The following is a 26578-nucleotide window of genomic DNA, read 5'->3' on the forward strand; positions in this document are numbered from 1 at the left end:
CTATAATGCATCACACGGCCGCTTTTTCTGGGGTTTTCTCTTGCCAGCTACTGACAGTGACAGAATTGATTTGTTCTTGTGGTTTAAGAATTGAACACGTTAAAACTTATAGAATCTTCTGCTGGGACGCTCTTCCATTTCCCTCGGTGTCAAAAACTTTATGGCTTTTCATAACAAATAAACATTTAAAAAAAGTTTGTGGTGGTCAAACTGTGTAACTTAATAGTTGACATCCTGGAGATATGAGTTATTTAGCTGACAAATGTGCAGATATGCTACATTATGTCTCAATTTTGGCAATTTAAAAATGAGTGAAAAACTGAGGCAAAATAATAAATGCCATGTTTGTGAAAGTAACAGACTGGGGAGTTAAAACAGAGGTGAAAGCAAACAGGGAGTGTGATGTTTAGATGGAGAGAGATGGGCGAGAGACATACAGTGATAGATAGTCCGTACGTATGTGTGTGCCTGCCCATCAGAGCTAGTTTCAGCCTGCAGCAGTAATTGCCTCGACTGTTAAACCAGCCGAAGAGCCTCACATCACTTCTGTTGACTAGGCCAGCAAGCTCTCTCTCTCTCTCTCTCTCTCTCACTCACTCTTGCACATGCAAAGGATAATGAATAATTGGATATGTTTTTCAGTTTAAATTCCCTCAAAACCTCTTTTAATCTCTTGTCTGTCTGTTTGTTTGGTCTGCCTCTCTTTGTGAGTTCTGCAGCACAAATTCTGTTTAAGTCAGATCAATAAGTCACGCCCAATGTAGTCTGGATCAACAGAAGTACAATGCCAGAATAAGCCTCCCTTAATGCTGTTTGTCAAAATCCCTTTACTACGGGACACAACAAGAACAACCTCTGAGCTAGCAAGCTAATGTTACGTGCTGAAAATAGCAATTTTGGGCGGAAATTTGAATCGTACAATAAGGCTGGCCTGCTTGGTTATTTCTCTGAAGGATTTTAGATATTTACAAATAATATGTATATGACATTTACTAGCTAACTGGGACATTTCGGGACCAATTGGCGGGGATTGCTATGGGCGAAATCCACATGGAGACACACTGCTTAAAGCAAATGATGTTTAACCATGTATCTAGCTAGTTTAAGTAGCTCATGTTAGTGTATTGTGTCAACAGTTAACTTTGTTAAATATTTTATGTGCCGTTTTCTTTTACGGGGTGCAAATGTTCCACAAAAACAAGTTTCTTCCCAATGGCAAAGGCACCGTTACTGCATCTGGAACCCAAAACGATGGTGATTTGTTTAAAGAAATGCAAACAACCCAAAGCGTCTTTTTTACTATCCTAGATCTGTGGTGATCTGTGGTCTGGCAATGCGAGACTAGGCCCAATGTGAATTGTCTCTGCTTCCAACACTTATTATATCACTGGGATGTTATTTTTTTATATATTATTGCTATATTTTCTATTTTATTTTCATGTTATGTACTGTACTGTATTGATAGTGAGAAATAAAATACAAAAATAGTGCAATATATTTATCACTCAGATGCTCAGCACTTCACTGCAGCGGACCTTTTCTCTCCTTTAATCCACCTTACTGCTCCTCTACACCTCAAATTTACCTCAACCCAAAATAAATACCACACTAAGACATGCTGACGGAGAAAATGTTTTGGTTTGTAAGAGTCTTTCCATTACACCAAACAAAGTACACAGCACATCTTAAGTCATTTAGTCTGATAGAGACTCATAACCTCCCATTTTCATTAAAATAAGACATACATAACATTGGTGAGGTGAGATGAGATGACTTAATTCTGATGCAAACCAGCCTGCTTCAAGCATTTTCTTAAATCAGGTGACATTATCTCCACAATAGTAATCTGCTCTTCTTCAGCTTGTTGCAACTTAATGAAGGAAAAGTCTAAAATGCAATGATCTGCATTTGGAAGTAATGGAACTTTTGTTTTAATGCAACACTCACCTAAATGGCTTCTAAAGGTGAATAATTTTTGCAATAGAATAAAACAACAAACTATAATAGAGCGTAAACACTATGAATATAAAAACAGCAGAAAAGGTGCGATGGTGAGACAGAAATATCTTTTAAAGTGCTCATTCATTACGTGGGTGCAACCAAACACGGAAAACCACTGCCAAGGGAGCTTTTTTCTTCTTGCTAATGTTTGGTTCTTGAGATAGAAACCCTGAAATTTAGAATTATTCCTCATTAAAGGTCCTGTGAGGAGAATATACATTTTTGCCATCCTGGGGGCCCTAGTGAAGTGAAGGACATTAAAGAGGAAGCATGGTACCATCACTTCCAGCCAAAGTGCCTTTGGCCGAGGCACTGATGCTTATTTATGTCTCTCTGTTGTTTGGCTACAGACTGGACGCACGTCATAAGTTCAGTTAATCTACCCTTTGGCTTCAATGCTTTATCCCTTTAACTTTTCAGTAGGGATTAGGAATCCAACCTTCTGCAGTACCCTTGAGCAAAGCTTCTCTGGAAAAGTGCCCTTACAGCAAATCATTTTTTTCTTATGTGATCTTTGTTGTGAGCATGCTGTTCAATTTGTCATACTCAAACTTCATAAATTCAGTCTGCTTTGCCGAAAGCGCTCTTTATTTAATTTCACTTGCCAACATGCCCTTGAGTGAAGCACTGTGCTTATCAAACACCACCAAGCTGTTTAATCATCTCATATTGTTTTCAACTTTGAGTCACAGATTTAGCTACTGACCCCTTACGCTCCAAGGGGAGTGATGCCAACCATGGCCAGAGCTCTTTGGAGCAGTACAGTATAACAATTCTTCATTCTTCATATTCATTCTTGTCAGTTTTCTCAAAGTCAAAGTTAAGAGTTACTACACAGTTAAAAGAAAAGCTTAGCAAATCTCAAAAAACGTGTGCATGTCAGGTCATGCTACATGCAACCATACTCCGGCAACACAGTGAGCTAAAGTGCAGTATTTGTTGGTATATTTCAGTTTTTTTTTTAAAAGGGCACCGAACAATTCGCCAAATTACTTTGTGTTGCTGACTCAGAAACCCTGAGGGGTTCTATCGTATCACTACGCACCATAGGAATCTATGATTTATCTATGATTATTTATTCATGGATAAGTCTAATATTACATAACACGTTTAATGAAATGATCAAAACCTATTCAATTTGTTAAGCACGACACTGATCAACATATTCATTGCATGATTATACATATGTAATTTGCTTTATTTTTGTAGAAGCTGTAGTAATTGTAGCAGTTTTCACAAGTAATCTGTGAACTATCCAAATCCAACAGGATTGAGGAAGATATAATGTAACAAAACAGCACTTACTACTTTACTCTTTATTTTCAAGTTGTGTATTCAAGAGGCAGCATGTCGTTTAATGTTGAACTTCATGTATTTCCAGGCGGTTGTACTCTACGGAGGTCTTTAGTCAAGACTAAACATTTAATGAGGGAGTCTTGATTTTTCCTTTGTTGTATTAGCTTTACCAGTACAACCATATTATTCTGCTGTTTTGATTGAGCAGCTGGGGGATTGAGAACCTTGTTCACAGTCAACTCATTATTGATCCAGTGATAATAGTCTATGTAGTTGAAGCAACAGACCCTGTCTGTTTAAACGGCATGTCTCTACAGGTGGGTTTTCACAGCTTCCAACATAACTAAAGTGTGTTTGTGGTTCACAGGCTGGAGTCGCCAACTCGGACCCTGACCCTGGAGGCTCCCAGAGGGGTAGAGGTCAATGCTGGAGTGGGAGACTTTACGGCGTCCTGTAGGAAAGACCTTCTCTTGCAGTCCTCAGAAGGAGAGGTGAGTGTGTTTCCCTCTGTTGCTTTGTTTGTGTATCTGTATGTGAACATTTGCACGAGACTGAAGTGATCAATATGTTTTAGTATGTCTGACAATACAATTCATGGATGTGTCTGTGCTGTGGTGTGTGTGAGTATTTGGTTGGGAGAGAAATAGACAAAAATAGCTATGTCCATGTGTAAATACAAGGGACGACACAAACTAGCAAAAATGTGTGTGTGTGTGTGTGTGTGTGTGTGTGTGTGTGTGTGTGTGTGTGTGTGTGTGTGTCTGTGTGTGTGTGTGTCTGTGTGTGTGGCACTCTATAGTGTTGGGCCCGCTTCATTAAAGTACCTTATTAGGCTAATGAGCGTCATCAATCCAGGCGACCTTGTCCTCCTTTTCTCCCTCCTCCCCTCAGGGGAAGAAAGGAGGGCTTTATTCCCCTCTTCTATTAAGGAGAAGTGACTTCATTAAAGCTGGTTTGATAAGGTTCCCTGTCACTTGCTGCTGCTGCTGCTGTCTGTATGTGTGTTTGTATGTATGTGTGTGTATCATTGTTAGCCTGCTATCTCACTGTCAAGCTCTTTGCATAGCAGCCTGCCACGTTGCGTGAGCACAGAAGTAGACTTAGCCATTATCCTTGTGTGTGTGTGTGTGTGTGTGTGTGTGTGTGTATGCATCAGCCTGCCATGTTGCATGTCTGCTGGAGCATAGTGTGTCATTAACTCAGTAATTAACAGAAGAATGGCCTTCTCTCGTGCGTCGCACTCACTGTCATTGTCAGTCACACACAAACACTGTCTTCTATCACAAATGCATACACACTGTCTGTCACACTGTCTTTCACACGCACACACACACACACACACACACACACACACACACACACACACACACACTCACACAGAAGACACAGACAGAAGTCTCTTAAACTAAAAGTTTGATGCTCCTCTTCAAAACTCATTTCCTCCCCTCTATCACAATACTTTTTTCTTCTTCTGCTTTTCTTTTCTTCTTCTTCCCTCTATTTTCCTTATCTTGTTTCTGTCCACTAGGCCTTACAGACACCAGGAAGTCTGAGGTAAATTAGGCACAAAGAGGTCACCAAACTCTTGGGACAGCTCTGGCATATTAGTTACAAAATAATAAGACAGAATGTCAAATATGGTGGACTTTTCAAATGCGTGGTTAACATGTGCAGACAGGCAGAGTGGCATACAGTATTGCAGAGAGGTGTGTAGAGAGCATAGAAAAGTTTAATCCAGTGAGGTAATTGAACTAAAATAAATGAAATACTGAACATAAATGATGAGTCTTACACAACAAAAAGACATTGATTGAATGTGTGTCTCTTTGTATATGTTAGCCATGTGATAGATTGGCCTCTAACCTGGTACATGCCGGGATAGTATCCTCACTGCAACCCCGAACCAAATAATCTGTCTATAAAATAAATACATTTATGAATTTATAATTTAAAGGTATTACATTTTCCCCCTGACACCCACAGGCTCTGTGGCAACTGTAGCAAGGTTACTGATAGTTGGATCTGAGGTTAAGTCCAAAAGCACTGAAATAAATGAATGGGTACTGTCTTCCATTGAAATAGTTTTGGGGGCAGATAGTTGCCTAAGTGTGCAGATCTGATTGCATTTGTTTTTATCCTGTTCTTTTGGACTATGGCATGCACTTCCCTGATGGAGGGCAGACATGCAATCACCCTGCTCAGCAGTGCACATTACATGTTAAAGTGTGTCCTTGAGCCAAGCATGTGGGGAGCCATTGTCAGAGAGGGTCTGAGGCTGTAATAATGTATGTTGCGGATTGTACCCATGGTGCCCTTCTCACAATGTGGCGTGTGTGTCTATCATATTGTTTAGTTAGTTTAGCAAAAAATAATTTGAACAAGGCCCTTTTCCTCTTATTTAGACTTCCCCTCTCCCGCTTACCATGTCTCTCCTTCTCTCACATTTCCCTAATATCTGTCTTCTTGTCATAGCTCTCGTCCTCGTTTCCCTATTTTTCAACTTTCTTCCCTGACTCGTCTCACTCTTCACATCTCTCCCCATCCTCAGCTCTATTCTTCTCTTTTGTTCTTTTTTTAACTTTCTTCTTCTACATCTTCCTCTTATCCTCCGCCTCCTTCCTATCCTTCTCAGCCTCTCAGTCCTTCATCTCTAAGTAACCCAGCCTATCTAATTAACTTTCCACTGCTAGGGTTATACATCACTGTGGCTGTCACTTCCCAGGGAAAGGGGATGGGAGGGAGGATTATAGTTTTTACCTCTTTTCTGTCATCTCTGTCTTTCTCTCTCCCTCTGTTTCATGTTTTCTTTTGTCTCTTTCTGTTCTTTGTTCAACCATTCTCTCTCTCTTGATCTCTGTCTTTCTCTCTCTCTCTTTCTCTCTCTCCCTGTCGCTCTCTGTCATCCTTGCATAAATAGATGTCTCCTATTTAATGGTGAACAATAGCATGAAGCAGAGTGTACCAAAGATCGTGATGTGGGTCCTTGGCTTAAGACAAATGAAGGGCCAACATTGTCTGCCTTATTGTGGCAACCGTTTGCCAGATAAGCAGATAAAATCCTCTGTGCCGCAGGAAGCCTTATCAGCGTGTGTAACTGTTTTCAGAAAGGCTTAAATCTCCAATAATTACAATGTCATATAGGGAATGTGTGTGTGAGCTTGATACTCCTAGTGATGTGATTAACTTATACAATCAAACAGTCAAATTCTATTTAGACATGATGTGAGACTGTCTTCTAAACATCAAAGAGTAAAAGCTCTCTCACCAAACAATAAAACAAGTACCAAATAGGAAAAATATATTTACTTTACTTGGCATAATTTTTTATGAATAAAAGTTTTCTAAATCTAGTTATAAATCATTGCCAGTTGGTTACCATGCAATTCAAAACTTGCATATAAAGATATAATTATTTTTTTTAAACTAATTTAACCAGAACATCTTCCCTTACACTTTATAGATCACTCTGCTTAAATTCACAAGTTCGTCAGTTTGCCAGTAGAAAAACATAGACACTATCCGATGTCATAATATTATATTTTCATTGCAAATTAATTAGCTTCTCACCTTTTTCAAAACCATATTTGACCAAACGACTTGAACGTTGTCCTCAGGAGGGCAACACAGTCTTATAACAAACGTTCCTCCTTCACTTCTCTCTGCAAAAACACACTCAAATACAATTAACACATTTACTTTTATATTTCATGTTTTGCATTAGGTTTTTTTTGTTCATACAGTTTTGTCAAAACAACTTGTTTCCTTTCATTTTCCCCATATTCTTATTCATATGCTTATTTGTGGGTATATAGAGACCACACAAAGAGCAGCCCCAGGTTACACTATTTGCAAATTTGAATTCTGCATGTAGTTTTGCACTTTGTGTGCAGATTATCCTGACAATCATTGCCATATGTCTGTAAGATTCTGCCATTTGAAAAGCTGATTGTTCTGAGGGGACATTTTTAAAGATATTGTATGGGGATTGGAATCTAACTCAGACTGACAGGTAAAAAAAACAGTTAGATACAAACAGAAATGAAGAGACAGGAGGAGCAACCTTAAGGGCAGATAAACCAGTGCAACAAATAGAAACTGGCATGCGGTCAGGAGAGTAACACCAAAGCCAGATATAGAACGTCACAACTATCGTATTATGTTTCTGTTGTTTTTTACTCCCATCTGTCTTCATGCCCGGGCCCTGTGCTGGCTCTCCTCTAGATATCACTCTGTACCCCTAAACCATTTTATGACAGTAGTGCCCAATGACACAATGTCTTGCACAGTCTCGTCATCTTGCAATCCATTTTATAAGGGTCCATTTGTCATGAGGACATGTGTTATCCTTGAGCTTAAAGAAACACACATATGATTGCTACAGAGGTGACAGATTCAACTCTACAGCTCAGTGTGCCCCTTGCAAACATAAAGATCTGTCTAGAAATTACCATTAATAGCCAGGGAAATTAACCCACAGTTTACTTATTGTTCAGACCTGCATGCATCACGTTAGTCACTTTCACTGCACGATCAATTATATTTTTCTAATGCACAAAAAAATGATATATGTTTAACAATCAAACAAAATTCTGTGATTGTCCATTTTGGGACTGCTGCCCAAGACTTAGATCCTGGGACCAGCAGGGTTGTGGGAGCTATCCAATGATGCTTGGCTTTGTCGATCAGCCTGAGGGTGGGCAGGATTCTCTCTGCTAATTCTAAAGCTAGTGCTGTTTTTCCCTATTTCTGATGATTTTGAAGTGCTGTCATGTGCATCAAAGTGAGCAAAAGACACTGACAATTAACATTCTACTGCTTATATTCAAAGTAAAAATGTAGAAGGACAAGTAGTTTGTTGAATTGGTTGGTCATAACTCTCTTAAAAGTATTTGTTGGGTGATAGAATGCAAAACCGATTTTACCTTGTCATAGTTGAATAACGACAGTTTGGTGGGTAAATAGGACATACATAGAACCTCAAAATCCCATTGACACCTATTTCCTCTGCAAATCTCACAATTTGAAACTGCCTCTGAAAACGGGCGGATCTCAACTAACCACCGAGTTGCCGTCAACTCGGTGGCTCCTCCTTTTTTGGCTCTCGTCTCTATCTTTGTCACGCCCCAACATTTACGTAGGCTACACCACTGATCTGAGATCAGGTAGTCTTCTGAATAGGTTGCGCAGATCTCAAAAATTGTATACATTGTTCATCTGCTATTTTACCACTAAATTCACTTCTGAGACTTTTTTATGCGAGAAATCAACTATGTAGAGGTCAAATATGGGTCGTTTTATGAAAATTGATGGCTAAACCAGCCTGCTGTGAGGTAAATGGAGCTCCGTCACGGCTGGCGCAGCCCACGGTGCTCGATACCCGCGCAAAATCACAGTTTCTGGGTTAGTGGACTACCAAACGCCGCTGCCCTGACAGAGCTCCAGGGCCTGCAGCTCCCCTCTTCCTGCTAATGGCCGGTCTGTGTGAGTGAGGGCGCGGTCAACAATCTCTTACCACAGGTTCCAGTTAATCTTATAATGGATATGTGTGTTGAGTTATTTAAACAAACGATTGGGGAAATAAACGCCTCTTGTCCGCGAGTGAGCTGGATGGAGCTCTATCAATGAGAGCTAGCTAGCTAGCTTGCCTCCTCCTAACAAGACCTCTAAAATTCACAAAAATGCATTAAATTGAAATCGGACAAAAGCGTTAGCTTTGTTAAGACCTTATGGAGCTGTGATATACATGCCGTGACGAAATTCAAACTGTAAATATACGATAGTTATGCCGAAAGTGTAGCAATGATCTTTTCCTATAGGATTAAATGGGACACATAGCCTAGCTAGCAGCACCTCCTAAGGAGACTCCTCAAATTCACAAAAATGCCTTAAATTGAAATCGGACAAAAGTGTTAGCTTTGTTAAGACCTTATAGAGCTGTGATATACATGTCGTGACGAAATTCAAACAGTAAATATACGATAGTTATGCCCAAAGTGTAGCAATGATCTTTTCCCATAGGATTAAATGGGACACATAGCCTAGCTAGCAGCTCCTCCTAAGGAGACCCCTCAAATTCACAAAAATGCATTAAATTGAAATCGGACACAATTGTTAGCTTTATAAAACCTTGGGGTAGCTGTAATATAAGTGGCGTGATGAAATTCTAACTGTAAATATACTCTAGTTATGCCGGCAGCTGGCAGCCAGCCAGCTCCATGGAGCTCCGCGGAGCCCCGAGCCCCAGTAGTCCAGTAACCGAGAAACGGTGACTTTCACTGGGTATGGAGGTTGTTGCTTTCTCGTCAGACTGTGTGGAGCTCCTAATGTCCGACACGTCTTACCAAATTTGCAATTAGCCATCAATTTTCGTAAAACGGCCCATATTTGAGCTTTATATAGTTGATTTCTCACATAAAAAAGTCTCAGAAGTGAATTTAATAATGAACTAGAACTGCAAGCAGTTATGATGGCGCCCAAGCCACCCACGCCAGTCGCCCCCGACGCCCTGGGGAGCGTGCGAAAGTAGAACCCGAAGCCGGGCGGCGGGGAGGCAAACGTCGGTAAATACCGAGAGGCGCAAGCCGCGACGTCTGCGGTACGTCACCGTTGCAAACGTAGCGGTCAACAGTTCACCTCCATGCATATACAGACTACCTTTAACAATGATATACGGATAGGATTGGAGATGAAAAGTTCAACTGACACGTTACCGTGATCAGCTTCGTGGGAAATTAAGAATTAATGCCACCGACATAACCAATAACACTATGACAGACTCTCCACTTAGCACCAACTGCAATGTTTAATTGTAAATGAATGTAGCCTACTGGCAGTCTGGCACACATGGGTGCTCAGTATTTTCATCGGCGCCTATGAATGGTGTTGATTTTGGATTGAAAAAGTGAGAGAAAAGACTTGCATTCGTCCACTGTGAAAGTTGTGGAAACTTTGTAAGGTGGCTTAAGAAGTTTGTTTATTGTAAAAAACCAGGGGAGCACACAAAAGCAAAAACCAAAACGTAACGTAGGAGGCAAACATCAGTAAATATTGAGAAATGTGAGCTGCAAGGTCTGTGGTACATTCCCATTGCAAATATGTTATTAACATTGAGTAAAAGGGCCAAAACTCGTCCATGTCGCTTATAGCGCCCCCTAATGGCCGATCATCGCCAAATTTGGTAGAGAGCCTCCGAGCGGCATAGCGAACTAGCATCAACAAGCATTCACAAGTTTTTGAGCAATTCATGAGATATAAACCTTTTGTACTTGTAGCGCCCCCTAGTAACCAATTTTTGTAAACTGCGTCACTGACCTCCAGAGGGTCACGATAAACAAGAATCTAAAGTTTGGCATTGATAGCATTTATTTTGGCTGAGATATGGCAAAGTTGGTGTTTTCATAGTTAGCTACACAAATTTGTTTGTGCGTAATATGCGCAATTTTTATCCTATCAAAATTATTTTTATTAACTTTTTGTCCGGCCCAGCTCGAGATGCTACCTGCTAAATTTCATGGCGATCGGTCGCACGGTCTAGGAGGAGTTCGAAAAAGTAGGTTTTTGATAAATCGCGATTTTTCACGCATAAAAGTTTAGGCGGAAATGGCCGTGGCCTATATCACGTGATTCAGTTGGATCCAGGGAACGCGTGGATGTATGGTTTTTGAATGTACGGTATACGGTGTGGGAGTTATAGGGCCAAATGCGTTTTTTCTGCTATAGCGCCACCTAGTGGTGGAAGTGGGTGAATTGTTGCGCCTGAGTTCCTTGCGGAGTTTGGGACCAGTCCTTAAAATGGCAACCCCCCACCATGTACGGTTTAGGCTGTAGTTGGAGTTTTAGGCGGAGAAGAATAATGACTATGATGATGAATAATCAGTAGAAAAACAATAGGGTTCTACAGCCCTGCTGTGCGAATGGCATAGCTTTGCTATTGCCCGTTCTTGCAGACTCGGGCTTGGACCCCTAAAAATAGTGAAGAAGAAGAAGATTAATCAGTAGAAAAACAATAGGGTTCCACAGCCCTGCTGTGCGAACGGCATAGCTTTGCTATTGCCGGTTCTTGCAGACTCGGGCTTGGACCCCTAAATAGTAGACAAACAATGTATAACTTTGCAGTGTCTGTATTATGACACCTGCTGTCTCGTCTCCAATGTGTTTGTATGTGGTTCGCTCAAACCAATCAGTGCGTAGCTCATCTAAATATTCATGAGCATACCATATTTGGAAGAAAAGCTCTTGTTACAAATAGGGCGATATTCACAGGGTAGTTATGGGCCCATAAAATAGCATTCGGGCAATTTTCAGCCCAACCAATGTTACATACCCTATTAGGAGACCTTAAGGAACAGTATGAAATACCCTATATAATCATTATTTCACCCCTTTAACTGAGATACAAAAAATGAGGAACTTGCAGATGACACAACACTGCTCCCTCCCTTGTAACCTCCCTTACATTTTTTTTGTTAACAACGACCACAACACCACATTATTGCATTTGTTTATAGCATTTCACTAAAAAACATCTCTATGGAGTTATATTCCTATCTTTATTCAAGAGCGCATTCTTTCAATTTGAGAGCATTTCTCACTGATATTACGTTCAGATTTTGTAATAATTTCCCTCAAAACCTTGCTCTCACACTCAAATAGTCACTGCTCGCGCTTAGATTTGCACTGCTTGTGCTCAAACTTTCTGCTTGGACTCAGATATGTTGTTGCTTGGACAGATTTCCTGCTCTCAGCTTTGGCCCTTCTCCTCACACTCAGACCGATTCTGCGCGCTTGCAAATCTTCTCCTCTCGGATCTCTCCTGTGCTCTTGGATTTTTTTGTGTTACAATCCTATCAAAATTCTCCAACCAATAGAATTCTAGGTGTAGTGTTGACCAATGAAATGATCCCTGCCCCGTTGAGGGTGCGTTCACTTTAGAACGTCCATTGCGGACGGCTGAGTTTGTTGATTTATCCTCGCCATCCATCACTTTATCATTATTATACGTCAACAATGTGCACAGAATGGTTAATGCTCTTTCACCTGCACCCATCAGGAAACGGAAGAAAGCTTTGAAGTGGGACATATCAAGTTACGTCCACAACTACGAGGGTGAGTAACATAAATTAAGCACGTAGCATATGGCGCTAGCATATAGCCTAGCTTGATGTCTGTAAACAAATAGATTTTCTTTATTGTTTAGCTAGATTGAACGACATATGACGGACAGTATGTGTATATGTGATGACCCCACTTTGTCTTTTTTCCTCGTTTGGTTAACCATGTTCCTGGGGATTTGGCTAATTTCATGTTAGAGCCAATAGTAAAACTTAAACCGTACTATAACTGAAAAAACAAAAGGATTTAGTCTTCATTCCTTCATATAACATTATTCTGAAAATGTTGAATTCATATCAGTCTGTTGAAAGATGTAATTTGGAGTACAATTTCACCACTATAATAAAAACAGATCTAGAAATGATATGCTTTCTTATTTGCTCCTTAAATAGTGGTTATTTTCTTTTAATTAATACAAAGCAAACTGAACAAAAAAAAAACAAGTATTTTGTTTTACTTTCTTTTCATCCAGGTGGGGCTGAAGGCCTCAACCACTGTTGAGCTGCTGCATCATAGCAGCACAGTGTCTTATCACCATCCCATGAAAGCTAGAAGTCGCCCTACTGCTCCAGATCTACCTACTGTATTGCTGGCTACAGACTACAACCATCTGCAAGATTTGTTTGTAGTGAACATCATCAACAGCTGCACTTAAAGTCTCTTATGGAACTCGGTTGTTCTCCATACTGCATCATAACCTATATTATTTTTCTGTTTTGTTATATTAGTAGGCTACAGACAACACTAAGTATCATTACTTAATCACAGTATATATTATTCTGGTGTACACTGTTGACTTGACTCCCTGCTATTGATAATATGTCACTTTGTGCTTGCTACTACCTCATAACTTTACCTTAATCGCTCTTGTATAGTTAATTTATCTTCTACTAGTTGTATATACCTCCTATTTAATTGAATTATTCTTAATTTGTGTTGCAATACCTGAATTATCCCTCTTGTGAAGACTAGGCTTATCATATCTTTATTTTAGTTCATATCATAACCCTGCTCACAAACTCACCTGTACCTGGGTCATCTGTTTGCCAATATCAATGTTCCTGCTACAGTAAATCCCACAGGCAAAGTGTACTGCTTCACAGGAGCACCATACACTTTTTAGGTTTTGTGTCAAATATTGTGAAGTTTGTTGTGAATTACTCATTGTTTTGACAAGGTAAATTAAAGCCATTTAACAACCTGCAAGTGTCGGCTCTGGTAAATTTAATTGTACTGTTTTTTTTATAAAGGTTGCAGAACATGAAAAAACCTATTTGCCTTGATCAGGGTTTTAATTTGTTGCAAATATGAACATGGATTTAATAATCTGTATCTTATTACTCTGAAAAACTACAATGATTTAAGAAATATCAGTGATACTTATCAACATTTATTGAATTGATTGTATATGTCGGCAGACATTACAGGCACCTATTCATGTAAGCAGAGAAAACAATAGTTTGTTCTCTCTTTTATCACTTGGATTATGCAGGTGATGGTGCAGATAAGGGTGAAGTCCTTGTAGATCTCTGGCACTTTGAGGACAGACAGATCCAGCAACTCTCCACTGTTGTCTTTGTATAGTGTGCTCCTATTTAAGACAAATTCATAGACAACAACACATATGATATTAGGTGTACATAGCTTTCTTTAACATCATTACTATCTTACCTTACCTTTTCTGCTTTGGTTTTGTGGATATGACAGTAATTTTCTCTCCCGGGCCTTGTTGTGCACCTTGTGAAGATAAAGATCAAGATAAGTGTAACATGTAACATGATGTGTGTGTAGTTGTAGTATTTGAATTACAATTACATTATTAAAGCTGCAAGCAGTGATGGACGGGCCCTCGCGCCTGTGCGCCGGTGGACGCCGCTCCTTGTGACTGTGCATTTGCATGGCACTCAGACACTGCAAATTTTCACCAATGAAAAGGGAAGTCCCTGCTGAGTTCAATGATACCTCACACAAGACTCTAGGTCATACAGTTCATTAGCTGTGAAAGGCGGCGTGCCCTAAGCATAGGGGGCGGGCCAAACCATCACCAATCAAAAACAAACTCTGCTGAGTTCAATGATACCTCACACAAGACTCTACCTTAAATGGTTCACCAGTTATGAAAGGGGGCATGGCTTAAGCATAGGGGCCGGGCCAAACCATAAGCAATAAAGAAGGAACTCTCTGCTGAGTTCAATGACACCTCACACAAGACTCTACCTTAAATGGTTCAAATGTTATGAAAGGGGGGGTGGCCTGCATAAATGGGCGTGGTTAAAGTATAGGGGGCGGCTCAGTATCACATGTAGACCACACATTATAAGTTTCATGTAAATCGGATGATGTTTGTCATATAAGGCTTATTTCCTGTTGCCAGCGGTGGTCGCTATGACCAAAAGTCAATATTGGCCTCTAGATGTCCTCAGGCCTGGACTCTTGTTGATTGTGGGAAATTTCAAGCAGATATGACAATGTACACTGTAGTTACAGCCACTTTCTCGTTCATCGCTAAACACTCAAAATGGCCACCACGCCACGCCCACACCGTTTGACGAAAAGTTTTTCTTTTAATAACTTTTCATCTTTAAGGTGTTGAGATGGTACAGACCAAATTTGAAGTCCATCGGATGAAATCTCTGGGAGGAGTTAAAGTAAAGTAGTTCCTGTTGCCACTAGGGGGCACTATGACTTTGAGTCAATGTTGTCAGGTAAATGTCCTCAGAGTTAGGGCCCTGACACATCAACCAGACGGGCCGACCGTTGGCAGAAAAGCCAGTCGGACTTATCAGTCGGGTCCCGAGGTCCAAAAAATGCCTCAGAACACACTGAGGCGACGCCAACTTGAGCGTATGCTCTGCGCGTGCGCAAAACGTAATACGTCTCCATAGCAGCAGGTGGCGCTGCTCTGTATTGTTTCCATTAACAGTCTGATTATTTCCCAGAAAATGAAAACCGGCAGCTGATTGGACGAACGCGTCACGTGGTTCTTTTTTCTCCGGAAATACACAGCCAGACTGTCATGGCGGCTTGTTCAGAATACGATCTCATATTGTACTAAAATAGTTCACCGAAATGTGCTTCCGAAAACATTTTAAGCGAGAAATAGGACACGCAGTTGCTGAATCTGTCTTCATTTCAGATTGACAAAGGTCAGTTTAAAAGATTTTCGTCAGATTTTAAGCGGCTCATCCGCTCCCCATTTCTGGGTGAGTCCCGACTGCCCTGTCCCCGACTGAACATGTCGGGTCGGCCCAAATGAATGCCGACGGCTCCTCGGACGGGCGACGCACGGGACACACCGAACAGACTCGAGTCACGGACCTCGCCAGGCGGCCCGACGCCCGATTATCAGGCTGGTGTGTCTTCTCCATTAGAGTCTTATGAATCCTGAAAAGTTTCGAGCCAATTGGACAATGTACACTGAAGTTACACCCACTTCCTGTTTTGATGGCGAAACGCACAAAATGGCCGCCCTGCCACGGCCACGCCCTATGACGAAATTTTTTTCTTTTAACAACCCTTAAAATACGTATATTTTCACCAGACTTGATGCGACCGCCAAATTTGGAGAGTTTTTGAATATGTTAAGCTCCTCAAAAAGGCAATTAATTTGCCGGGAAAAAGAAAGAAAGAAAGAATAATTCCTTCAGTTTCAATAGGGCCTTCGACGCTGTCGGCGCTCGGGCCCTAATTATCAGACTTGCCAACGTTCTTGGTTTGTGCCACTGCTGCCTGCCCTCTGCACACAGGTGAGTACAGGGGGAACCAATGGGATTTTGAGTTGGGAATAATGTGCTGACTGGAACAACACAGTAGTGTGGTTGTACAACACTGGTCCATGCACACAGTGCAGCTGTGATGCAGCTCAATAGGGGTACTAAAGTCACATCTGGAAGAAGAGAAACTGAAACAAAATATTTGTTCTTTTCTGTTCAGTTTGCTTTGTATTAATTTCATTAGGGTAAAAATAAATAACTGCTATTTTAAATAGTGTTTTATTATAGTAGTGAAATCGTACTTACAACTTTCTATACAGACTGATATGAATTGTATTATTTTTATACTGTTAATGTTATAAGAATTTAGAACAATATCTGAAAAACACACAGTGGTGAAATTGTACTTAACGTTACAACTTTTTAAACAGACTGATATGAATCTATCCTTTTCAGACTAATGTTATATGAAGGAATGAAGACTAAATTCTGATGAACAACAGATAACATTGATGCAAAAACTGACACAAACAATCCAGTTTCTTTTGTTTTTTCAGTTATATTACGGTTTAGGTTTTACTATTGGCTCTAACATAAAATTAGCCAAATCCCCAGGAATATGTTTAACCAAACAAGGAAAAAAAAAATGGGGTCATTAAATAAACACATACTGTCCGTCATATTTCGTTCAATCTAGCTAAACAATAAAGAAAATCTATTTGTTTACAGACATCAAGCTAGGCTATATGGTAGCGCCATATTAATGCTTAATTTATGTTACTCACCCTCGTAGTTGTGGACGAACTTGATATGTCCCACTTCAAAGCTTTCTCCAGTTTCCTGATGGGTGCAGGTGAAAGAGCATCAACCATTCTGTGCACATTGTTAACATATATTAATAATAAAGCAATGGACAGCGTTGGTAAATCAATAAACTCGGTTACATAGCAGCCGTCCACAACGGACGTTCTAAAGTGAACGCACCCTCAACGGGGCAGGGATCATTTCATTGGTCAACACTACACCTAGCATTCTATTGGTTGGAGAATTTTAATAGGATTGTAACACAAAAAATCCAAGAGCACAGGAGAGATCTGAGAGGAGAAGATTTGCAAGTGCGCAGAATCGGTCTGAGTGTGAGGAGAAGGGCCAAAGCTGAGAGCAGGACATCTGTCCAAGCAACAACATATCTGAGTCCAAGCAGAAAGTTTGAGCACAAGCAGAGCAAATCCAAGCGCGAGCAGTGACTATTTGAGTGTGAAAATTATTACAAAATCTGAACGTAATATCAGTGAGAAATGCTCTCAAATTGAAAGAATGCACTCTTGAATAAAGATAGGAATATAACTCCATACATCTCACCCATAGTCGCCAAATGAAGTATCACTTCTCTGTCCATCAAGCCCTGTTTGAAATATGCGGCAAAAAAATACCTACATACACCCCTAAGAAGAACAGCTTATCCAAATAGCGTTCTTTTTTTATCCATTCTCATACAAGCTTTCCACCCGACCGCTGACACCATCAAAGGAACAGAAGAGAGCGGATGAAGGGAGGATAGAAGGAGGATTGGATGAGTAGGAGGTGGAGGAGGATGGCAGAAAATAGATGTTTCTGTCGATTTTGCAGGAGAAAATAAAGGCGTGCTGGACAGCGAGGCTTAAAGCCAAATCAATGTTGTCAGCAGCTGGCACTTAAGAAGGGGCCATTAAAGTTTAAAAAGTTTGGAAAGCTACGCTGGAATTAGGGCCAAATGGGTTAGAGGTAGGGGAGCACTGGCTTCCATTAAAATCAAAGCCAACGAGAGCTGACAGATCCTCTCAGGATTCCCTTCCTCTCTTTCTATCTCCCTCTCTTTTTCTGTCGGACATTAATTCACTGTCTCTCTTTCTTGTCCATCTAATTTCTTCTCTCTTCAAATTTGTTCACTCTCTCACTGCCTCTGTACTCGTCTCTCTGTTGATTATTTCCAAGTTAACTTTCCATCAATCTATCTGTTCTTCTACTCACCTCATGATATGCGTTTTATGCCCCCACAGTTATTGTCAGCAACTTTTGTGCATCACTCATTCTTTTCCTCTTTCTGTCTTTGTACTGGAGAAGTTGTTTCGCCTCACTCGCCACTCATTTTTACAGGACACTCCTTAGACAATAGACGCCCTCGCAAACTGAAACATGGAAACTACATTTGCCAGTTGCCATCCACAGAAAGTCAGAGACATTGGTTTTAAAACATTTTGTATGTTAGCTGACTTAAGTCACTGAAGTTAACTTTTATTTCCATTGATGGCTCAGAGTATCTGTTGGGTTAAAGCCTTATCAGGATCCTTGTCATAGGGTTTAAAATCTAAAGTTTTCACCTCCTTAATACTTCAGAAATGCCACATATGCAGTCAAGCGGAAAAGGTACAGTGCAGTGGGATAAACTACAACACCAATTAGTTTGCAAAATAGTTACATTTTGATGTTTGTTTGCGGTTTGTTGAGAAGCAGACACAGAAACGCTCTCCAGGGAGTGATACTAAAAGACACTCTTTTTGTAAAAGGATCGCTAAACATATAATACAAATACAAAGCTCAGAAAAGCTCCACTTTGATCAACAGGAAGTTGGGCAGCATGTTAACTGTGTTATAATGAATGATATTATACTACTATGTCTAGTCATAGTTACTTTATCTTTATTGTGACTATTATTGCCACTATTCATCACACCCCCAACCGGCACCTTCAGACACCGCCTACCAAGAGCCTGGGTCTGTCCAAGGTTTCTTCCTAAAAGGGAGTTCTTCCTCGCCACTGTTGCACTAAATGCTTGCTCTTGGGGGAATTACTAGAATTGTTGGGTCCTTGTATATTATAGTGTGGTCTAGACCTATTATATCTGTAAAGTGTCTTGAGATAATTCTTGTTATGATTTGATACTATAAATAAAATTGAATTGAATTGAATTGATATAGCACATATAAGTGATTGCTGCTGTGGCCTCTCCTCACATCTCCTCACTATCCGCTAGCTGCCTGTCCCCTGAACACACTGTAAAAAGAAACGCGGTCTCTGTAGACAGCCCAGGCTCCAAAAACAGCAACAAAAACAAACTGCACCAACCTGCACTACGAAACATAACAAACAGTGTTCCAGCCAATAACCGACAAGAAGGATTTGGGGGTGGGGGTTGGGGAGTTAGTGCATGGAAGGGAGGGGGAGGGGATGGGATGAGGAGGAGGGAGGGGCGAGCTAGCCTCCGTTTTGTTTGACAATACTTTGAACGTCAACAAGAAGTGATGTCACCCAACATCACTTAGAGCACCTTTAATAATACTGTTTGTTCTTGAAATGTGAGGCTTTAGAGATCCAGGTATTTTCTCACCTCAGAAACAACAGAAGTAGACGGATCGCCTATCAAAAGAAGAGCGGTACGGTAGTCATGATGTGCCAATCAAAGCAGTGAGCCTAATATAATAATGCAGTATTGGTGAGATGTTAATACTGGAAAACCGGACAGTAGTGTGTCCTTCATGGGGTTGGAAGCTGATATGTAGTTCTGCTCAGATAAAAGTCAGACCAAAGTCAGCGTCATTCCTGAATAAACAATATCAAGGAAACAACAGTAAATCAATAGCTTTAACATACAAGATACACCATCAAAAGAAAAAAAAACATTGTGTGTTACCAATAACTTGTTTGGTAAAGTGTCATCATTACCTTAACCTCTCTTCAGACATGTAAAAAGAAGTTGAATGCCCTGAATGCACATTTGCAACTTTGTGTTCATGTATGCACAAAGGTAATAACTTGAGTTTGCTTGTGTTGTGCAGCTGACTGTAGCAAGGTGACATCAGGTTAAAGCGTAACTCTCGCCAAAATGCAACCTAGGGTCTTTTTGTGAATGTACCCGAGTCAAACTTTAAAAGCATATTTAGGACGGAAGTGCCACTTTTAAGATGTACCGTATTTTTGTTTTTTGGTCAAATGGCCTTTTGAATGGGAGTGCTAGGGGCACTTATGCTAGCCTCAAAATAGCTATTTTTAAAACACTAAGAAGGCTCGACACAACATGAAACTTTGCTCGAAGTATCACCAGGGGCTCTACACCTTAACTACACCGGTGCACAAGGGATATACTAAATCTGTGGCTACTTGTTTTGATATCGACTCATTTTGACTGCCGAGGTGGTAGCGGCCGGAAACAACAAGAGCTACGGTGAGTTGTTCAAAGCCTCTCTTTTTAGTAAACTCTGGGTACACAAACAATGTTCTCAATGCTCGAGTTCATGTGTAGAGCCCCTGGTGATACTTCAAACAAAGTTTCATGTTGTGTCGAGCCTTCTTAGTGTTTTAAAAATAGCTATTTTGAGGCTAGCATAAAAGTGCCCCTAGCACTCCCATTCAAAAAGCCATTTGACCAAAAAACGAAAATACTGTAAATCTTAAAAGTGGCGCTTCTGTCCTAAATATGCATTTAAACAAAAGTTTGACTCGGGTACATTCACAAAAAGACCCTAGGTTGCATTTTGGCGAGAGTTACACTTTAACTACAGAAACTTTTAACAAAGTTAGGTTAACATGGAGTTTCATTGTTTGTTGACAAATTGCTGGGGTTTATTAAGTAGCCTGAAGGTGTTATTGGGCTGGTACACTGGGACTGGCTTTTTATTTATTTATGTATTTTCCTGCTGCTTGTTGTTTCACCTGCGGGTAAGGCAGAATGGTGAGTGAATTAAAATCCTGGCAGGGGGTAAGTCCCTGTCATACACAATGATGCTTTAGAAGTCGCAAATACATAATCACACACATATACACAAAGACACAAAAAAAATCAAGCACTCAAAAATGCACACACTACAACAAATGTATGCCATACACTGGATGTATACATAGCATCCAGCCACATGTGTACACATACACCAACTCAAACACCTAAGATTGCACAGACAAAGAAAACACATAGACTAATGTATATGCACAGATGTGTACGCATACACACACACCCACACACACACACACTCACAGCACACTGCCACATCTGGCCCCTCGTCTCTCAGTCTCAAGAGCCTCTCTGTTTACTTCCAAAACTTGGTTTCATCCTCCAACTACAGAACTGTGTGTGTGTGTGTGTGTGTGTGTGTGTGTGTGGGGAGATTAATAGATACCAGCCAATAGCTGGGAGAAGTGGATGTTTTTGAAAAGGTGTGATTAATGTTGGAAAATTAATTAGCCTATACTTCACACTGCCCAAGGCGATCATCATAGATCTGTGTGTGTGTGTGTGTGTGTGTGTGTGTGTGTGTGTGTGTGTGTGTGTGTGTGTGTGTGTGTGTGTGTGTGTATGCGTGTGCGTGTGCGCGTGCGTGCGTGCGTGCATGCATGCATGCATGTGTTAGTGTGTGATTCTCTCAGTCTGATGTAACCCAGCTCAGTCTTCCATTGAGTGTGGAATTTAATCTGTATTTCTCTCTCTATTGTTTGTGTTACTATCTATCAAGCATGTGTTCATGTTATTCTGCGGCTGTCTCTCTGTCCATGTTTTTGTTGTGTGTTACTGTTACACTCTCTACAACTGTCTACCTGTGGATGTCTGCAGTGTGTGTGTGTGTGTGTGTGTGTGTGTGTGTGTGTGTGTGTGTGTGTGTGTGTGTGTGTGTGTGTGTGTGTAAGGTAGAGTATAGCAGACTGATATCGCTTTATGTCCCCACTACATCTGTGTTACGTCGCTCTCAGTCTTTAGCCAGCCTGTCATTCAATCCATTGTCAGCACCCACCCAATCCAGCGTCTGGTTTGTGTAATACACTCAGATAGCTTCACAACCTCCCACCTATTTGTGTTGTGTGTGTGTGTGTGTGTGTGTGTGTGTGTGTGTGTGTGTGTGTGTGTGTGTGTGTTCTATGTGTAAGTGCAGGGGGAGCAAGAGAGAGAGAAAGGAAGGAGAATGGGAGGCAAGGTGAGCTGAGGCTCTGCAACTATGTGTGTTTGTGTGTGGGTGAAAATTGTACTTTTATTGTCCTTTAACCTTTGTCACACTTCTGTCCCTCTACTCCTTTACTCATCCATCCTCTCAGTCAAATACTTTAAATATTACACTTTATATTTTAGTTTATTTAGATGACTACCTTACGTAGCATTTTAAAACATACTGTAATTATGCAGTCTTGGCTATTTCCTCCAAACAAAAATAACTGTTCCACGAGTAATGTCATTCTGAAGATGGGCAGTGGACATTTTGAACATACCAGTTAATCAGCTTTTAATCAGACAGATAAGATGGTTTAGTCATGCTTGTATCCAGGTGCCTGGTTGACTTGTTGCCTGATTTTCACCTTTAAAACAGTAATTGGGTGAGACACCTAAGCTGAGAATGTTCCTTTCTAAAATTCAAAACGCGGTCCATTCATTTAACATCATACAATACAATTTGACTGCAGCTTACACAGGCATGCAGGAGCGAGCTTTAGTTACATTGGTACCTAAAGGTTTATATACCTCGGTGGACTGGTGTAACACAAACTGACCCATAACTTTCTTTGTGTAGTAAAGTGAAAGTGTTGTGTGGGTATTTGTTACTAATGAAATATGACAAAAACGTTTGACCGCACTTTGACGCACAAGTTTAAAGTAAGATGACTTTTCTTAGGTTACAGCAGACAAATAAACTGCAGCATAAAAAAAAACATTATGTTCTCATTTCTGCACCCACTTTATCCTTCATTTACCTGTCTTGTCCACCCAGACTAGACTCCTCCTAAACTACTCCTCAACACACTCCTAACACTTGCTCAGATCTCCCCCAAAGGCACTTTAACCCTTAAATCTCCTCTGCTGTCTTTTTCCCTCTACCTCCCTCCCCCTTTTCATCCCAGGAAAAGCTCATCCTTTCATCACAGCCTTCCCCTCCTCTCTTACAGCACATTTGCCTCCCACCCTCTTTTGCCTGTTTCTCAGCTGTACAAAAGGAAATCATCCATGAAAAATGTTTTGACCCTTCATAATTGCCGCTTCTCGCATGTTTCCCATCTCCCTGACACCAGAGCAACGCGCTTGCTAAACTGATGTCGGAAAGAGGTGGACTCAGACCCACACACACACTCATGCTGCATGCACACACCCAACCACCCAACCAGACTTATACATTTATGCAAATGCATAAGGTACACATGGAGACAGTCATACCAGACACAGACACAATCAAACACTTCCTCATTATATATGTATGCAGGGAGTAGACAAGATAATATAAGCACCTCCATAGCCCTGCATGTGTCTTGGGACTGTGTCACTGACTGTGAGGTTGTGTCTATGATCATTTGTGAGGTTTGTAGTGTTCCTATTATTATGTACACTGCCTGTGCACAATGCTGCATATATATATATATATATATATAAAATATATTAAAAAAAAAAAAAAATATATATATATATATATATATATATATATATATATATATATATATATATATATATATACACACACATATATTAGGGCTGTCAAAATAACGCGTAAAAAAAAAACCCCGCAGATTAATCTATTCCATATTGACGTTTGACCCGCAGCCGTTCTAGCCACCATTTGACTGTAAAATGAAGGAGGGAGACGAGAATGTGCTGCCTGGATCATTAACTGGAACATTTACTTGTAAAAATCTTCTTCCTGCCAACCCTGGCTACCGAAATCTGGTGCCACTGATATGTCTGCGCTTCTCTCTGATGCTCAGAAGACGATACAGGCAACACAAACACCGCTGCATGTGACGCTAGTTAACACTATACTCAACAGCAGCTAACGTTAGCCTACCGCTAGCTAGTAGCTGGATTAAACACGATTAAAATGCTGACAGCTAACGCTAAACGGTGTAAAGTTTGACTGTGTTTTACTGTAGAGGATTCAACACCAGAATGTAACAATCTGCAGCTGCCGTGGAGAAACAACACAGACGGTGCGTTCAATGAAACTGGTAAACTACACCCTCGTGGTGCATTTGAAGTTATTGTAAATGTCCTTTTCCCACCTGGTGGTTGTTTTTGTCGTTCAACAGCAATTTACTAGTGAAATAAGTTATTGTTATTGTTATACCTTATTATTAAATCATTTAATTTTGACCATATGGCCTTAGCAATAAACAAGCCGTTCTTTAATGTCACCGACTGTTGTTTAGTACCCTTTTCTTTTCTTTTCTTTTTTTATTTTCGGTTCAGGCACCGTTAATTATGTATGCGATTAATTTCGATTAATTAATCACAGAGTATGTAATTAATTAGATTAAATGTTTTAATCGATTGACAGCCCTTATATATATATATATATATATTATTATTAATATTTATTATTATTATTATTATTATTATTATTATTATTATTATTATTATTATTATTATTATTAACAGACAAAAATTGAGCATTGGAATATACACATGTCAAATGAAAACGATCAAGAAAAAGGAAGGTTTTTTTAGGTTACATTTTAAATAACAGATTCAATTTCTCATTGTTTCTCCTATGTTTTTAACATATTGTTTTACACAAATTTCTGTCTCAAATGTGAAAAAAATGATCTAAATGTGAGGAAAGTGAGCTAAAACTCATCTGATAAAATGTTTGATCATGTCAGGCTGACAACAATGCTCTTTTTCTTAGATCCTCTAAAAAAGATATCTCACAAAGTTTCTAATTTCTATTAAATCATTAGCTACAGTCCACTACACACACAGACATTTTAGGCTCTTAATTCCTCAACATGTGTGCGTTTACCAGGTGCTGAGGAATGTACAGCAGAGCCTAGAACATGTGTGTGGTGGACTGCTGCTCATGATTTAATGAAAAGAAAAATATAAGAAATGTGTGCTGACCTTTATATGTGAATTCAATGGACTTTTTCTCCTGACTCGTAGCACCATAAAGGCTTTCAAATGACTTAATATTAACGTGACAATAGAGCCCTCTCCTTCCTTTGATTTGCTCATAGAGGTGAGAGGAGTGGGAGAACAGAGTTGTATCGGTGTAATCATACAAACACATGCACGCACACATACATACAGACAAAATGCAGACATGTCGCTGAATATGTTTAGAACAATGCACACAACAAGCACTCCTTCATATTTATTCACAAACAGACCCATGTCCTTACAGACACACACACACAAACACACACATTCACATGTACAGACCCTCACATACTGCTAATAACAGGCCAACCTAATACTTAGAGACACTTTAATTTGGGATGAATGTCAGCGCTAATCCAACCTTAAAGGAGAATTCCGGTCGATTTCAACACGTAGCTCTGTTGTTTGTAAATTTGGAGTGCTGTCAGGAGCGAGAAAAACGAAAACAATCGGTGTTGCCTACACTGTGTTATCCTCCTGCTACAGTTTGCACCCAGGAGGCTGAAACAGGGCAAGTTTTAAACGTGCTTTTAGCCTCTTAACAAGTTCGAAATGTCATTACAAGTGCCTACCCATGTGAAGTGATTCCTTCCGAGTGAGCACAGTGAATCTGACTGCAGTAGATGTGAAAGAAATGCATGAAAGTTGTGCTAATTCAGCTCTGTTTAGTTTAGGTGTTGAGACGGCAAGACGAGTGCTTCGAACTACAAACTACAACACCGAAAAGTGATACAAACATATTTTCAAAAATAGGCATATGCTTATTTTTTTAAAGTAAGTGCTGTAGTACAACTTGCAGGTGACAAGTTATAATTGAGGTAAATTTGGAGACACTACCTTATTTAATCATTAAATTAATAAATATTTTTGTTGTATCTCTTTTCGGTGTTGTAGTTTGTAGACGGTCCCTAAAGGCCGTTTTATAGTCGTGCGTAGAATCGACGGCGTACCCCCAAAGACCCCCGCAGACCCCTCCGCGTCTACGCCGGACCCTACGCCGTAGCCTGACGTGCACCTCTCCAAAAATGTAACTACACGTCGCGGCCACGCAAGTCGCTCGGCCGTGGCTTGGTAGCGTTGCTCTTCCCCCAACTCATTTCCTGGTTCTCCTCCAAAAACAACATGAAATCAAGGAGAGGGTGAACTTTTCATGCTACAGATTTCCCACCATTGTCAGAAAGCACAGGGGAGACACTTTGTTTCTCTCACTATGCCTCTAGAGTCACAACTTGCTCCAAAGACAATTGCCGTCACTCTTTCACTTTCTCCCTCGCTCTATCACCCACCCCCCCCCACACACACACACATGCCGGCTCAAGGCACACACCAACGCACAAGTAAACAAAGAGTTTCGCGATTGACCCTCCGGAAACCACACACCCCCTAGCGTTCTGGCGTGAAATGCACCGCGATGCAAAGCAACACGTTCAACCCTGACGCAGAACTCCGAAAGGGTCACGACGCCGTGGGAGCGACGGTGTAGCTATGGCGTGGAGTTTGCGCACAACCGTAAAACGGCCTTTAGTCTTGCCGTCTCAACACTGGAACTAAACAGAGCTGAATTAGCACAACTTTTAT

The 26578-nt window shown here is 40.5% G+C and overlaps 1 protein-coding gene and 2 long non-coding RNA genes across 3 annotated transcripts in view; 2 read left to right on the forward strand and 1 right to left on the reverse strand.

Annotated features, from left to right (window-relative positions):
- Positions 1-26578, forward strand: part of LOC116042663 (zeta-sarcoglycan) — a 416236-nt gene that overhangs the window by 383658 nt on the left and 6000 nt on the right. Inside the window, exon 7 of the mRNA XM_031288953.2 lies at positions 3665-3788. Coding sequence (XP_031144813.1) covers positions 3665-3788 — 124 coding nt within the window. The remainder of the gene's footprint in view (positions 1-3664; positions 3789-26578) is intronic.
- LOC116042664 lies at positions 13774-16161 on the reverse strand. The gene is made up of 3 exons (XR_004103286.2): positions 16114-16161; positions 14085-14145; positions 13774-13999 (listed from the first exon to the last, which is right to left on the reverse strand). It is a non-coding gene; the product is annotated as an uncharacterized LOC116042664 (long non-coding RNA).
- LOC116042668 lies at positions 17097-26507 on the forward strand. Its single transcript, XR_004103289.2, has 3 exons — positions 17097-17364; positions 23895-23899; positions 26497-26507. It is a non-coding gene; the product is annotated as an uncharacterized LOC116042668 (long non-coding RNA).

This window comes from Sander lucioperca, chromosome 4, assembly GCF_008315115.2.
Source record: "Sander lucioperca isolate FBNREF2018 chromosome 4, SLUC_FBN_1.2, whole genome shotgun sequence".
Lineage (NCBI taxonomy): Eukaryota > Metazoa > Chordata > Actinopteri > Perciformes > Percidae > Sander > Sander lucioperca.